This window comes from Phallusia mammillata, chromosome 8, assembly GCF_965637545.1.
Source record: "Phallusia mammillata chromosome 8, kaPhaMamm4.hap1.1, whole genome shotgun sequence".
Classification (NCBI taxonomy): domain Eukaryota; kingdom Metazoa; phylum Chordata; class Ascidiacea; order Phlebobranchia; family Ascidiidae; genus Phallusia; species Phallusia mammillata.
The window spans coordinates 16996752-17012528 of NC_137259.1; the positions used below are offsets into that span (position 1 = coordinate 16996752).

Below are 15777 nucleotides of genomic sequence, written 5' to 3' on the forward strand. Positions count from 1 at the left end.
GTTAGTTTATGCATGTATCATTTTGGGAAACTTGATTTCAAAAGTGGCCAAGTATATAGCGCTGCAAAAGTAAATTTAGGTTGTTTTGCCAACCCCTAAATAATATTACCTATCTAGAAAGACTTTAACGGTGCATGGCACATTTTATCAGGCTGCAACCGCATATTTGGCACTTAGCTTCTACTAAATTAGGCAAAGTGTTGAAGAAAGAATCACAATGTGCAAACAATGCATAACAAAGAGGCTTTATCTCTTTTTTCTTGCACGGTGCTGGGTTTTCAAGTTTTTGCGTTGCTTGGGCTTTGCGGTGCCTTTCGCAGCCTTAAGTAAAACATTAGCCCAGTTGGCTTCTCATAAAGATGCAGTAAAGCCAATATTTGCCCTGCTTACGCAAGCACTGCTTTTACCTCCGGTGCAGCGACCTTTGTTCAGTGGCAATAACAGGTAGTGTGCAAGAATAACTTAATCAAGTTCCGTTAAATTGAAAGACTAAACAGTCCTAAGCATTAAAACATATAAACCATGATGTATCTGTGCCAAGTAAAAGCACGTGCGGTAAGGTTTTGACAAAAAAATCCTGCACTAAACTTGGTAAAATGGCAAACGGTGGAATAAAACTTTATTATCACATTGTAACTTTGACACAACCCTTTGAATATCGTAAATCTTTATCCGAAAACCGAAAAATATATACAGTGCAGGACTAAAATCAATATTACACAAAATTTTAAAACACTGGCGTAATTAAAAAATGCAGACAAAACAATTCCGCGAATAAAACCCGTAGCATAGAAATCGTGCGAAAAGTATGATTTCCATGGTCGGCCAACTTCCAAACATAAAACCAAGAACCCGTTAAGTACAGTAACTTTAATCCAAAATAAGAACAACAAACAGTACAATGGCGAAAAACTATGACGTCACACTTGAGGTCAAGTAGTGACGTCACGAAATAGAACATGAGGATTTTATCAGTACGATTAGGATGCAATTGAAACTCGCATTGGCCATCCTTGGTTCGAAGACCAAGTTAAAAACAATCTTTTACCATCTAAAAACCAGATTCGTGTTCGAAGCCGGCGTTTTCTTTTCCATTGCTGACTGCACCGGTACCGTTGGCGCCGTTTTCAGGTTTTTCGGAGAAAGTGTGTTCGGCCAGCTTTTGCTGATCTTCGTCATCTTCGGCAAATTCCGATTCGTCGACATATTCGTATCTTATTGACAGGATGATAAACGCAATAGCGGCAATACCGATGAGGCCAGCAAATAGGAAGTACTCGTCAGCCTTTAAAAGTTTTGATTGGGTTTACACAAAAAGAAACACTAAAAATGAACGCAACTATGCCGTACCAACGTATAAGTTTGTTATTTCACTAAATTTAACAATCGAATTATAGTTTTTTTGTTATTATACATATGTTAATCTGAAATCTGAACCTATACTGGCAAGCCCCTTGGAAATCAAAGAAACTTTAACATTGTTGTTTGACAATAAAATAGGTTAAAGTCCGTTAAAACGGCCGACTTTTATTGTAAGTACGTTGCAAAATCGACCACTTAAATTTTAAATAGGCCCAAAATGAAACCTTGTGGAGTTCCACGGTCTTTGTCTACATCTCTGATTACGATATTTACGGTCGTTTGCGCAGTAGTTTATCCTCGTAACTGTTTGTTTAAGACGACATAGTTAACTATACAGATCTTACGCCATTGAACCGATAAGAAACACAGTCGTTGTAAGTTTTACGTTAAGTTAATCTGCAAACACCGATACGTCCTCGTAGGGTAAACCAAGCAGCGGTGCGAAAATTTAGAAAACGACCGTATGGCCTCAATTAACATACAAGAACGCTGTTTATATACTAATACTATGAAGTACCCTAAAGTTAGTCTATAGCAAACACTACTATATAATTTACATGTACGTATATCGAATCGAGTGTCTATTAACTACAAATACTTGTAAATTATGCACACTAACTGCCTTTCATACCATTCAAAATGCAAAACGTATTGTGTTGTGGATTCCAAAAATGATTTACTAAAAAGCGATGTTATATGGTTACCAAAAAGAAACCTAACTGACAACCAAGTATATCCTTACATTACCATCCAATTTATCCTACGCTAATTTAGCTCATCAAGTGAAAGAATAACGTTAATCGATTTGGTCGTTGCGAATTTTGAGCAGTTATAGACAAATAACAATTACCGAAAACAAATTTGTGTTTGGTGGTAAAAATCGTGTACGTGAAGCCAAAAACCACATTCAACAGTGCAAAGCAAGTTTGTGCACATGGCGTCACCAAGGTCATGGACTTAAATGTTTATTCTGTGTCTAGAGTGAGTAGGTGTTGTTTTGTGTACCTACCTGGTTCGGAATCAAACGAGCTTCGGCGATAATCAGCACAATGATGTTACCAATGGATACGGTTAAAAGCCAAAACGATTGAAGAATAGATTTCATGCTGGGTGGAGACTAAAAAGGGGAAAAATCTAAGTTAATAAATTTTAACGATTAGCTTTAGTCTATTACAAAAAGACAATAATATGCGACAGAACAGTTCCAAAAAATCATTTTCTGAAAATTTGGTAATAGTATAATGTTGTTTATTACATTCTTCTAATTTGACTTGTTAATATCAACATATTTTGTTTGATAGATTATCGTTAACAGTTTATGTGATCTTTTTTGATTGTTAAAACAAAACAGTACAAAACATGACCCAATGTTGTCGACAAGCTGATAGAAAAATCAAAAGACAGCAAAAACGCTCCAACAAATAGAAAGCAAACAATAACAACAATAATAAATCATGATCATTTTACCTGAGAATATGAAAACTCGAGACCGGTAACAGAAAGGAAAACTTCGCCCAATGTGATGATGAAATATTGTGGAATCATCCAGAAAATATTAACGTCATTTTCGTAGATATCGGTATAGAAATCCATTGTAAAGTCATCGACCTGCACAATAAGCCAGGTTTACATAGAGCTTGTTCTCATTGTCTTATTATGAAGTGATGTTATGAGTTAAATCGGGTTACAGCCTCGTTTTCGGAAAAATGACAAAAACTTAATTGAAATTCAATTGACTCGACTGGTACTCGATTTGTCTTGAGTCACGCAATAGATGTAACCGAGCCTAGGCCAAAAACTTGACCCTGTTCGAGTTACGTATTTAATGTACTCGAGTCCAACATTTAAGACTCGCCCCCCTTCGAGTCACCGAATTGATAAACTTAGTTAAAGATCAAAGAACTGATTTCGTTGAGTTACGCAATAAAGTAGTCTCGACTCCGTTCGAGTAAATAAATACCAATTCAAATTTGTGTTAAACTCGGGCGCCGAGAAGTATTGTGGGAATGAATAAGAATTTTATCTAAAAAACGATTTCACCTACCGACATTACATCACCGTAAGTTAGTTGGCGAATCACAACAGTGTATAGACCTCCAGTAGCAACAGTGTATTCAAAGACTTTCGAATACTTGATCGTTCCATTTGTTATTACTTTCATTGAGTACCTAAAAAACAACGAAAAACACCTTAAGCCAAGACGACTCTACCGCTCAAGTTGCAAGATAGTTGGTTTAGCAAATCCATGTCGTCTTGCACACTAATTAAGTTTAATTAAAAACACTAATTAAAAATTCTTTTTCGGCATAAAGCAAAGAACGTTTTCAACAGTAGAAATAAACTGCAAACTTTTGTAACAGGCTAGGTAGAGATATAGAAGTGCGTAACTGTCAAAATAACATGACTTGGTAGCAATTTGCATTGCTTTATACAGAATATATATTACTAATAAAATTCTGTAATTTTCGTTGTATTTTTGTCATTGTTACTTTAACAAAATTCTGCCTTCAAGGTTTTACCTTCCTTTGTTAAGTTGTTCAAGCTCTTGTCTCTGGTTAATTGCAACCGGTAAGGTCTTTATCGATTTATCCTCACCAGTAAATTCAACAGTAACCGGTTCATTCAATGTGTTGATTATTCTGTCGAACCAAAAATAGTATTTGCCCAAAGTGTTAAATGCAATCAGCCCTTCAACAATAACTTTTCACAGTTAAATTACTATTTTTTGTGGTTACACCAGAGTTGTAAACGGGTCTGAAATTAGAGCCCGAACCCGGCCCTAACCCAAATCGTTTTTGAGAAGTCCGTTTAGGCCCGAAAGTTTGATTAACAGGCGCATACATTAAAGCCTCAGAAAAGACCAAGACAACAACACAATAGACAATGGTCTTGAACAAGGCGTTTTAGGGCTGTTTGACATTAGGTCAGGTCCAGCAACTGGCTGCTACAGAGTGTAAAGTCCGGCCCGAAACAAGCCCGTTTTTTTAAGAAAGCCAAGCCCGAAACCCGGCCCGAAAAGTCCGGCCCAGCCTGCAACCCTGGCTAGTTGCGTATAAGGGACTTACCCAACTGATGCTTTTCCGCTGTCCGATTTTTCAGTCGGATGATGGCTCTGCAAAGTAACAGAACTTTTTCATGACATATAAAACATAATAGTGTATTTCAAGGAGTAGTCAGATTATTACAGTCTTTTTTTAGGGGCAACACTGCTAATGGTTTTGTGTGTTTCAGTTTTGATAGGGTGTCAACAGTGTAACTTTCACCATATTACAAAACTAAAACTCCCAAAAAAGTACAAAATTTGTACAAAAAGCATAGTTAAGAAGACAGACTAACGGCAAAACTGTTAGAAGAAAAAAGCTATTTACAGATTTTTGCAACCTATGAGAAAACAGCCAACAAACTTACAAGTAGGTCCTTGAACTCGGTAACTGATGATTCGCTGACGACAAAATCCATGGCTTCTTTTCCAATGAGGGTAATTACCTGTGATGTCATTAGACCAGGTTTACCGGGGCAATCGTAATTAATCGAAAACGTTCCTGGCTTGATAATTTCTTCTTTGGTGTCACTCGCCTGAAATAAAAAGAAAATTAAAATGAAAAATAGTAACAGAAAACAATAAGAAAAATTGCTAGGTATATAATAATGGAAATCTGGGTTTCAGTAATGCAACGTACACACAGTTTGGTTAATATGTGGTCTATAAAATGGAAAAGAATCCTTAGGTTTAAGAGCAAATTTATTATCAATTTATTGCACTATTTTGTGTTTTTCTTTATTATTGTAGGCTTGAATTGTAAAGCCTAATATCCTGCGGGGACAAAATTTACATTTTAAACTCCACAACTATGAGCTAATTAAGGATGAATACATTTATATACTGCGATCAGCCCTGAAGCGTCCACGCAGACCAGCCATCACGGCACACTCATGTATGAATCATAGTACGCCAGGCCCATTGAAGGCGTTATACCGAAAATGGCAAAGACAGGGTAGAAAAATCTAGCCTACGGTGGGATTCGAACCCACGACGGGAGTCTTTCCGGGACTCGCGCTCTAAGCTACACAGGCTCAGTGAGAAACCCGCAAAAATGTGAATACACAAAAATACATGTAAAAGTGTGTCAATACCAAAGGTAAAAACCAAAGGAAAAAAGAAAAACAGGCATAATGAAATATGATATGCCAAGAAAGAATGATTTATAGGTGTTTGTTAGGCAAGGAAAGTATACTAAACATGGGAAATTCCTAGGACAGTGGTTCGTAACGGCTCAACCCCTACGACATTCTTCAGCCTTGGTCGAACCCCAACTTGGCTACTAAGTTTCTAAATCATTTTGTGCTTTTGACGTTTTTGCTGCCAACAAAGATTAGTTGTTTTGCTGCTTACGAACAATGCGCACAGTGTTCTTTGTTACGTCAAATTCAACCTAGTTACAACCTTCCAATGTTTTGTCAGCTAGCAAATAAAAATTGCTACTATATACAGTGGTGGGATTCAGCCGGTTCGGACCGGTTCTATAGAACCGTCTCACGAAATTTTATGAGATCAGCGAGCCGGTTAGCATTACTGGTTACTGTCAATGGACTTTTCGTAACAGAACCGGCTAAAAAATATGACTTTTGTGATAGAACCGGCTGAAAAACAATTTGAATCCCACCACTGACAATCTACCAATAAGCTTATAACTCCTATAGTTTGAACAAAACGATTGCCGAGTTTTTGTACCTCAAAATACCTTCGATCGAACCCAGGTTAAGTCCTAAGAGAAAGCAAAAGAAACGATTGTAAACTTACATTTCCTGGACCGATAACAACTCCCCCACTTCCTTCCATGTCTCCCATCCATTCAGGGTAAATGTCAGATTGCACAGTAAGATCACAATTACCAGCATTTATTACACGTAAACTGGTTTGTCCGTTGCCTTCTGGGAATTGGGTCAAATTCACCTAAAATGGAGGGAATTGTATTGTCAAGTTAATGAGCACAAGCGCTAACCCAAAATTGCTTTTAGAGTTGCAATGAAGTGCTTTAATAAATTACCCGGACTTTTCCACAAACGTTCAGGTTTTATGTAACTGAATTGATAGTTTTGATTTTAATTAAGCTTCTTTTAGTGACCGTAACATATGTAGTTAGTGTGCTAAACCTATGCAAAATTCCATAACTTTATAATTTTATGCAAATCTCAAACAAATACGAAAGTATGTGTTTTTGAGTAATAACACGGGGTAGCGGTTATGATGGTCTTCAACGTAAATTGCAGTTAATTTAAAAAAATCGGGGAGGAATTCCTACCAATAAAAAACTTTTAAAACTTAAACAAAGGAATTTACTTTAATTTTTACATGTGGTTTGTAAATAAACACTTAAGCTCTGGGAATATAACTTGTGAAGTTGGTAAAAGACCAATTCTAAATGATCTTTGTATGGTTTAGCATCTACTATGTAGTGTATTAGGGAGGAAAAATGTTTTAAATGTTTAGGCGAGGAATTTGTCGATAAAGGTTGCCTTGCAGAAGACTGGTTTAAATTACTGGTCGGCAACCACCGGTCCGGGAGGTTTATTACCGGGCCGCATAAAACTTTCTTAAGGTTCACATTGAATCAAAGTTCCAAATACTTTAATTAATTAGTTCAGTGCTAAACGTTTGTGTTTTTAAAACGCCGGTCCATGATAAAAATGTATGTTTCAAACCGGTCCACAGTGCAAAAAAAGGTTTCCGACCCTTGGTTTAAACTTTAAACAATACGGTTACTTCACTAAACCGAGGAACAATGCCACTTACATCAATTTTCATTTGGATCAGAGCAGCAACGACGAAAGACAAACCAGCAAGAATCATTCCAAGTGTCATACGGCGAAGTGGACTGAAAGGAAATATGGATCAAATTACATTTTCTAGCTGACAAGCTAAAATCAACCTGTCAATTCATGAAAGTTCCAGGAAGCCTGTGGTATTTTGCTTTGCACAACGGTTTTTAAGACTAGCAGTGTTATCATGTTGAAAAAACGTTCCATTGTTAAAAAACGTTTCCAGGAAAAAAATACACGTTTTTTTAAGTCCGGAATGTTGAGGCTGTTATAACATAAACAGTATTGATTGAAACAATTTGTCACAAGTATTTTAACAGAACAAAAATTTAAGGTCGGTAAATTCAAAATGAATGCATAATCGTTGCAAAAGAAGTAATGCAATTTTTACTAGTTAATACGACATATTATTATAAATGACATAAATTGAAACTGATTACCAAAGCATGTACGTAGGGCATATAAACTGGCCAAACTGATGTAGAATTTATATTATCTTTAAGTTTTATGCGAGATTAAAACTGGGGCCCGAGCCATAACGTACAAGCCCGAAGCCCGACTCTAACAAGTAAAACGAAGACTGAATTACGCACGAAAGTTGTTGTAATTGCGGCACAAATGATGCCGAGGTAGTCAAGCCCGAATCAAACCTGTTTTGTTTAAACCTAAGCCCGAACCCAAAAGGCCCGGTCCAACTGGCACATTTGATATGTATATTGTTACTTATTTATGTTTGGTAAGTTTACCTGAAGTTAATATTGAAGTGGCGCAAGCAGGGATAAAGAGTAGCTTCAAAGAGTGGAATCATACAAACAATAAACAATGGGTTGCAGATTTGCATTTGATCCGGCAGAATTCGTAGTGAACCCTGCAAAACAAAAAACAAATATCTCTGCACAACAAGCGTAAACCCTTCAAGATAAAGTAAACTCAATCAGGAGGCGTTGCAAAACCGCTAAAGTCAAGTAATAATTAACTTAATTCCTGCGATAGCTGTTATCAACGTCAATGACTTGACCTTAAGTACCCACTTGACCTTAAGTAACCTAACAATGCTAATCTGATTTACGTACTACGTAGCCATCCATCCTGACTGCTTGAAGAGTCCAACGAGATCCTTGTTGATCAAAGAGAGCCCAGAAAACCGGAAGAGGAATGTATAGGAACAAAACACGGAAGACATATTTCAAATCACGAACGAGTGTTGACTGTAAAAAACAGAGAATTTTGGGTGGTAAGTTGTAATGCCGAATTAGCACATGATCCATGTATTTACAATTGCGAATGCATATTTCTTACAAGGGATCAGCCTATATGTGTTGTGCATTAATTGCCAGTTTTTTAGCGTTCGCTTTCTTATATGTTTGTCAGGAAAATTTGCTGGTAAATTTACAAAAACTAGTGTAAGTTTGTGGATGAATAGATCCGAGCAAAATGCCATTAAAACTTAAACGTTAGTTGTATTTTTCGTTTTAATACTAGTGTATATTGACATGTCTTGTCACCAGCTGCACTGATGACATCTTATAGGTCGAAACAGTGTGCACTGTCTGCAACTAACTTATAAAGTAGACGCAACTTGTATATTTATTTCTAATATGAACGATTTACCCCTTGACATAATTATGTTATATTTGTGGAACCAGAAATTTATGGTTAGAACGGGAATAGGGACCCGGTAAAAATAAAGTAACTTACATTGGTTCCATCGTCAGCGTAATCCATCCAGTGTTCTTTATTTCTTTGTTTACGTGGTGTATTCCAGCGGTTCTTCCATGCAGCCTTAACATAAACATTTCATGCAATTAGGTGAAGATACATGTTTTGTGCATTTATTTTAACAAGGCTTTTTGGAAAGTTTGGTGCGAAAAAGACGAACTTTGTTAAATGCAATATTGTGAACAGCACGAAGCAATGGAAATCGTTATGCCAGTACAGCAAATGCGTGGTAAACTGCTGTAGCTGTATCATCCTCCCAACAAAGTTTTTTTGTAAAGTTTGGTGCAAAAAGTCATAAACTTTTGGTAATGAACGAATGCAACCTAGCACAAAGTAAAAAATTGATAATTTCTTACCCAGACGCATTTGGAGGCCATGAAGAAAATTTTGTCCGAGGGCATGACTCGTTTGTACCAGGGAGTCCCAATTAGGAACAAGACTATAAAAGAGAGAAAAAATCTTAACGGCGAAACACACTAAATCGCGCCGTTAGCTAGCACAGGTTTAAAGATACAAATTTCCAGATTATTTTAATAAGGAGCCACGAGCCAGTAGGCTTTTTCGTGCTAGGAAAACGGTCATTTATTGTTTTGCAAACCGACTTTCAGTAAACGGAAATTTCAAATATTTTCACTAAGTTTCTAAAAAAATGTTTGGAAAACAAGCACGTTGGGCAAAAATAAAAAAACACGTACGAGAGAAAACATTATGGCGTTGTAAGAAAGGTTTAAAAAATTTCTTGTGCAAAACTTTGACTTACAGATTGCAACAACCATAAGAATAGCTGGAATTCCGAACGCAAGTGCATAGCAGTCATCACCAAAGCATTTCACTTCATCTGTCACACAAAGAAACGAAGTTATAACCTGAGAAAAAATGCTTACATTCAAACCACTTTTTCAGTGTTTGACAAATCTTATTTTATTACAAGGCCAAAAAACTTTAGTAAAAATCCCGCAACCCGTTAAAATACCAACACGACAAGTTATCCTTATACCAGTATTGTTTGGACGCAACTATTGTGGTAACCTTTTTGTTGAACACAATTAACCACATTTTCTTACATCTAAAATCATACTGGATGAGACCATTAAAAAATTGAGGTTCAATTCACTGGTGGGATTCATTTTTTGGGTCTGCCGGTTCTATCACAAAAGTCATGTTTTTCCGCCGGTTCTGTTACAAAAAGTCCATTGATAGTAACCACCGGTTCGTTGATCTCATAAAACGTCGTGAGACGGTTCTATAGAACCGATGCGAACCGGCTGAATCCCACCACTGGTTCTATTCAAAAATTATTGCCCTATACCCAGATGCCTAATGGTTTGGAAACACTATCTGCAAATTGACATTATCGGTGCGAAATAGCAGTGCTTTCAAGATTGTCATTGACATTAATTTTATTTCAGAGAACAATAAGACCGCTGTTTCAGTCAGGCGATAGAAATCATATAAATTGTCTTACCTCGGATGAGCGGTGAAACAAACGTCGAAACCAGACTTCCCGCGTTAATTGCAAAATAAAACAGGGAGAAAAATCGACGCCTGTAGTTTTCCTGTAAAATTTCATGCAATGTTATGAAACTACTATTTAGGTTTTCCGAATTTGCCCGCATTGTTTATAAAAGAACACGGAAGAATGGCTGGCAGTTTTCAAGTTGGAATAATTTTGTTATTATTATCTTAAACAAACAGCCGTTTTGATTTTTAGCAATAAGATTCAAGTTCTGTTGTAAGCAGGCCCGAACCTGAACCTATTTTGTTGCCAAAACAAAGCCTTAATTCGGCCCTGAAGTTGGTAAAATTGCGGCACGTAAAGTCAGGCCCGAATCAAGCCAGTTTTATCCAAACTTAAACCCGAACCTAAAATTCAAACTCACATATTTACGTTTCAGAATCTGTCCTCCAAAACAGAACAAATGGCTTTGCTTTGCCTTAAACGATAATCAGAAATAAAGGCCGAATCATATTTAACATAGTTCTGACCTGCTCGGCCTCAAATTGATCTCCACCGAACGCAGAAACGCAAGGTTTTATTCCACCCGTTCCAATAGCTATGACCAGTAAACCAATGGACGACAGCACACTGTTCAAATACACAATTAGTTAAACCCGATGGTTTTGACCAAGTACACTAGAGACTAAACTAGTAACTGCGTAACTTGGGATAACAATTGTATAAGACGCTATTGCTTTGCATTGTTTTGGACATGTATTAAGACATAACCTAAATTGGTTTACTTAGTTACTAAAGATCGTCAAATACACGTTGTTCGACATGTTTCGTATACGTTAGGTGTATAAACTATAAGCTATATCAACTAGAGTTATAGGCAGGGTTGCCATACCGTCGTTATTTCTTGTCCTAATTTTGAAGGGCTATGTCTTAAAAAAGTTCATTGTCCTTATTTCTAAGAAATGTCCTTATTTTTGACTTGAGTCCTTCTTTTGTCTTATTTTCAACAATTACTGGTCAAATCCCTGCTACAAGTAAAAGTAAACCTTGACCTGAGCTGTTGTGGGATGCACGAAGTATTTTCTACGAACCAGGAGTGGCTGAAACAGATTGTTTCTACCAAAATATAGCATATGATATGTCACGGCTCGTATAAATGCAAAGATTTGTTCAAAAACGTTTGTTTTGTTTCGTACAAAAAATATTTTTTCGGTTGTCCTTATTTTTGGTTTCAAGTCGATGGCAACCCTGGTTATACTACATGCGGCATTTAACCATAGCGAACACACAATACACTTACGCATGAACAGTCAGATCTCCGATTGGGCCAATAGCTCCCATTGTATTAAGGACCATTCCAATCGAGTAAACAATAGAAAGCCATAATATCGTGCTGGGAAAAAAGCAGATTGGGTAAATTTCGGACAACATACGTTTAAACAAAGCCTGTGAAAAATGTTGCATGAACGCTAACTAATATAGGGCATACATTAATCATAAAATAATTAAAAAAAAATTAAAAAAATAATTAAGTATAGAGTGTTTAGAAGTACAACTGTTATCAAATAAGCTTAATAGTCTACAGCTGGGCCATAGAATACCACTTCCGAATATTAATTAAATTTCTGGGTTTAATTTTTTTTTTGTGGCCTGCTTTCAAAATCAAGAAACCAAAACAAGGCGCGGTTTTGAAGACAATATACTTACTTGTATTTCCCCCACCAACTGTCTGCCACCACAGCACCGAGCAATGGAAAGAGGTAGGCCAGTACAGTGAATGCGTGGTAGACTGCTGTAGCAGTGTCATCGTCCCATTTCAAGTAATACTTCAGGTACAGCACCAAAATCGCTAAAAACGAAAACAAAATTAAACTCTGGTTTAAAACCATACAGGGGATTTTAAACCGTTTGTGATAACTTTTTGGGTTTCATTGTATATTTTTAGCTAAACTGGTAAACAATGGTAAAGTGGGTTTGGGGTCTCAATATTTCATAAAAGTCGTTACTTACCACTGCCTGCATGTCCGCGGAATACAAGCACACTATTTTACCAACGACGCACATCTAGTTTAATAGTTGCTTTAAAAAACTAGCTTAAATTCGACTTGAATGTATTTAGAGTTATATCATACCTGCTAGATCTGCTAAACTTAGGTTATAATGCGTTATATAAGGTACCTGCAGCTAACAAGGCCCATTAAAAAACTATTGCGTATAACTGAAAAACCATTTAACCGTTCCAGGCCAAATTCGGCATGATTGTTGCGGAGGTTGATATTAAACATCCATTAGATTTTGAGGACGTTTGCAAGTTTTGTTTTTGTAGGATAACAGTTTAAAAAAAATTAAAACTTGGGCCTTAATACAAACCTATGCTGTTAATAAAGCCCAACATTTTCATGTTTTTAAAAATAGTCTAGAAACCAATCAGACTCATTTGTACTTTGCTTCAGTCAAATAAAAGTTCAAACAAGCAACGTTATTAACTCATATTACACATATACTGTTAACTAAGACATATATAACTGTTAATCTGAAGGTACTAAAAAAGAATAAACGACCCGTCGACATTTGACAACCTAAAATACTAAATGAAAGATTACTTCCACAAACATCTTATTTGGACTTTTTATCTCCCTGAGAAAGCAAAAAAGCAAATTTTGTGCATATTAGTCGCTTTTACTATAAAAGAGACTTGAGAAAATAACAAATTATCGTTGGGCCTTATTGCAAGCAATGGCTGATAAACAAAACCGTAATAAAATTTATTTGAAGTAATTCTTTTTTCCAGATCGGATAATGCTCCAATTAAACTAAAATGACCCCATTACTAATATATCTCAATAAGTTTTCATTTCGACAACACAACCTTTTCATTTTTGCTACCAATTTTAACAAAAAATAATAAAAAGTTGAAAATAAACCCTTCTTAATTTGGATTGGTCATGATAACAATTACATATAACTTGCAGGTCCAAAACTTTGTAAATCATTTAAAGGACATATATATTTTAAAATTACATCTAAACGAAAGCAATTTTTCTGGCACATAAAAAAATATTAGCAGTGGGCCTTATTACCTTCCGGGCCTACATACCTTCAGGTACCTTACTATGTTTATACAGAAATGAAAACCAACTTTGTTTCTTGATAAGTTTTACAAGTTCACAAAAAGCTAATAGACATAATTTTGGAGCGATTCGTTCATTATAGCAGGGTTTTGTTAGCTTTCAAGAAGCAAAAACACCTAATTCCCCTTAAATTCATGCTGATTAGTTGTTTCGCATGTATGTAGGCAACATCGTGCATCGAAAACCACACGGAAAACAGTTAAAACGTAACTTTTAAGTGCCCAAGAAAAAAACATTTTCCAGAGCTAATGTAGGTTCGGTCACCAGAAGCTAAAATTCCGGACAATTGTTTGAAAATTATTTCCGGTCAAAGATTTCGCGACGAAATACCGGATATGTCCAGGAAATTCCAGACATCTGGAAACCACATGCGAGCATTTGTCGAAGCGTTTAGGCATGAAACGTTTTTTTAGTAAAACTTTAGGAAAATAAAAAATATCCTTACTTCGCATCCCATAGTAGGAATAGCGTTCGCAGAATTCGTTTCCGAGAATGAAGAAAATGCATTTTGGAAATCCTTTCTGCAAAGCAAATACAACTTTTAAGGCACATATAAAGGAACTGAACATTTGTAAGTTGCGTTTAAAACCTAAATATAGCATCAAAACACATCTGTAAATATTGTATTGTCTAAAAACGTGCAGATATAACAGACACTTGGCTCTAACGTGCCATTTGTGCAATTTTCGGTCAGTGTCACATGCTAATATAATTCATCATTCTTGTCACAAGACGTGTAAACCAGACTTTTAAGATACGTTTGCATAGAAAAAAGATGGCGGACAATCCCATAATGGAACACGACTTGAATTACATGTATAACATCCGCCTCAAATTCCCTAGAATACTTATTACTTAGAATTTTAATGAGGTCATAAACGGACTTATATCTAATTAGAGACAAATACAGGTGACAAAATGACCATACCTTGCGAGGTAGCTACTAAAAATACAATTTACGCGTAGTATTATGTTTTTAAATGTCTGCTATGTCAGCATGAAGTGCCCCCAGACAGGCCGTTGAAGTATTTACAAAATTGCCACTGGAAATCGCTCAAGCGTTATAAGTCAGGTGCCAGACCAGTTAATTTTAGAATTGACATAACTGCATGTGAATAACAGGATAGATTGTTGGACAAGATAGCTATGCTGCTACACAAGTGCTGACTTTATTAGACCTTGTGTGCAAGTGAATGCAGTGAAATGCGCCAATGCAACAAAACGCTACATTACGCATACTTAACATGCCATATATTAGTCATTTTTCATGCCAGAGCTAGATTAACTTATATATACCTGTTCATATTCCTCAACTTCGACCTTTTCACATTCATCTGCCTTTAGTAAAGGTTCACCCTCTTTACCAGCATATCGGCCATGTCTACTCATCACACAACACAAAAACTACCAGCTGTTTTGATCATAGCCTGTCTAATGCTGCGCGTAGACTGGAGACACAAGTATAATGGCCTGTGCTTTCAATCTGCTGGAGAGAAAATCGTCGCGGTGCAATTGTTTCCCTTCAGGCAGGAACAAGACCAGCCTTCTATGCTGCCGTGAAGCTCTCCACAACAATTGGTTTAAATGCGTTCGTCCGATTATTGGCTGGTATTTAAAGCAGATTCGTTGAGCCTGTTTAACTACTTTAACACAATATGGGCTGTTGTGTTTTTAGAACACAATATAGGCTGTTGTGTTTTGTTAGTAAACTGAAATTTGTATGCAAACTAGTTTATGTATATGCGGTAATGTCATGACTTTACGCTTATGCGACAATTAACTCTATTGAAATAGAAATGTAAATAACTGTATGACAGCAAATAACTGTTTTGCAATAAATAACAAACTTTTCCTTTTCAAATGTAAATGCTTGCATTTCGTACTAACGCTGAGTCGCTGACACTTTATTATGTATGATCATAGTACACTGTTAAAAGCTGATTTTGCCATATGTGGGAAATCTTAGTGACCGACTGATTCAGTATAACGCCTTCAAAAGGCCTGGCGTACTATGATTTAGGTATTAGTATGCCGTGATCACTGGTCTGCATAGACGCTTCAGGGCTGATTGAAATATTAAATTTATTTTCATCTTAACCGGTTTTGCGTTTAAAATTATGAGGCATTACGTGATACTTTTCCTAACTGCGTATTTGCTTACTGGTAACTTTGCGCTTAACTAACAATGCGCGACAAGCAGTACCGGAGCTAGCATATCCTGCTAAACAACTGGTTTCATGAAATACCCGAAAAAATCCGCAAAACAATTTAGTGAAAGTAACTGCAGCA

The 15777-nt window shown here is 36.4% G+C and overlaps 1 protein-coding gene across 1 annotated transcript; it reads right to left on the minus strand.

Moving 5' to 3' along the window:
- Positions 1 to 602: 602 nt before the first annotated feature.
- LOC145204065 (solute carrier family 15 member 1-like) lies at positions 603 to 15075 on the minus strand. The gene is made up of 20 exons (XM_080076478.1): positions 14785 to 15075; positions 13934 to 14009; positions 12065 to 12206; positions 11658 to 11750; positions 10888 to 10987; positions 10367 to 10457; positions 9662 to 9739; positions 9258 to 9340; positions 8881 to 8964; positions 8256 to 8390; positions 7929 to 8050; positions 7157 to 7238; positions 6164 to 6316; positions 4771 to 4938; positions 4428 to 4474; positions 3882 to 4001; positions 3407 to 3530; positions 2830 to 2970; positions 2372 to 2479; positions 603 to 1285 (listed from the first exon to the last, which is right to left on the minus strand). Exons 1-20 carry the CDS (start codon positions 14875 to 14877, stop codon positions 1052 to 1054), a joined length of 2274 nt encoding a protein of 757 aa, XP_079932604.1. The 5' UTR covers positions 14878 to 15075; the 3' UTR covers positions 603 to 1051.
- Positions 15076 to 15777: the final 702 nt, after the last annotated feature.

Excerpts from the sequence above, each read along its gene's own strand:
- LOC145204065 (XM_080076478.1), bottom strand. The coding sequence starts at position 14,877 with ATGAGTAGACATGGCCGATATGCTGGTAAAGAGGGTGAACCTTTACTA. Across the intron at positions 7,239-7,928 it reads CACTTCAATATTAACTTCAG|TCCACTTCGCCGTATGACAC; the intron begins GTAAACTTACCA and ends ATTTCCTTTCAG. Across the intron at positions 4,475-4,770 it reads CCGAGTTCAAGGACCTACTT|AGCCATCATCCGACTGAAAA; the intron begins GTAAGTTTGTTG and ends GTTACTTTGCAG.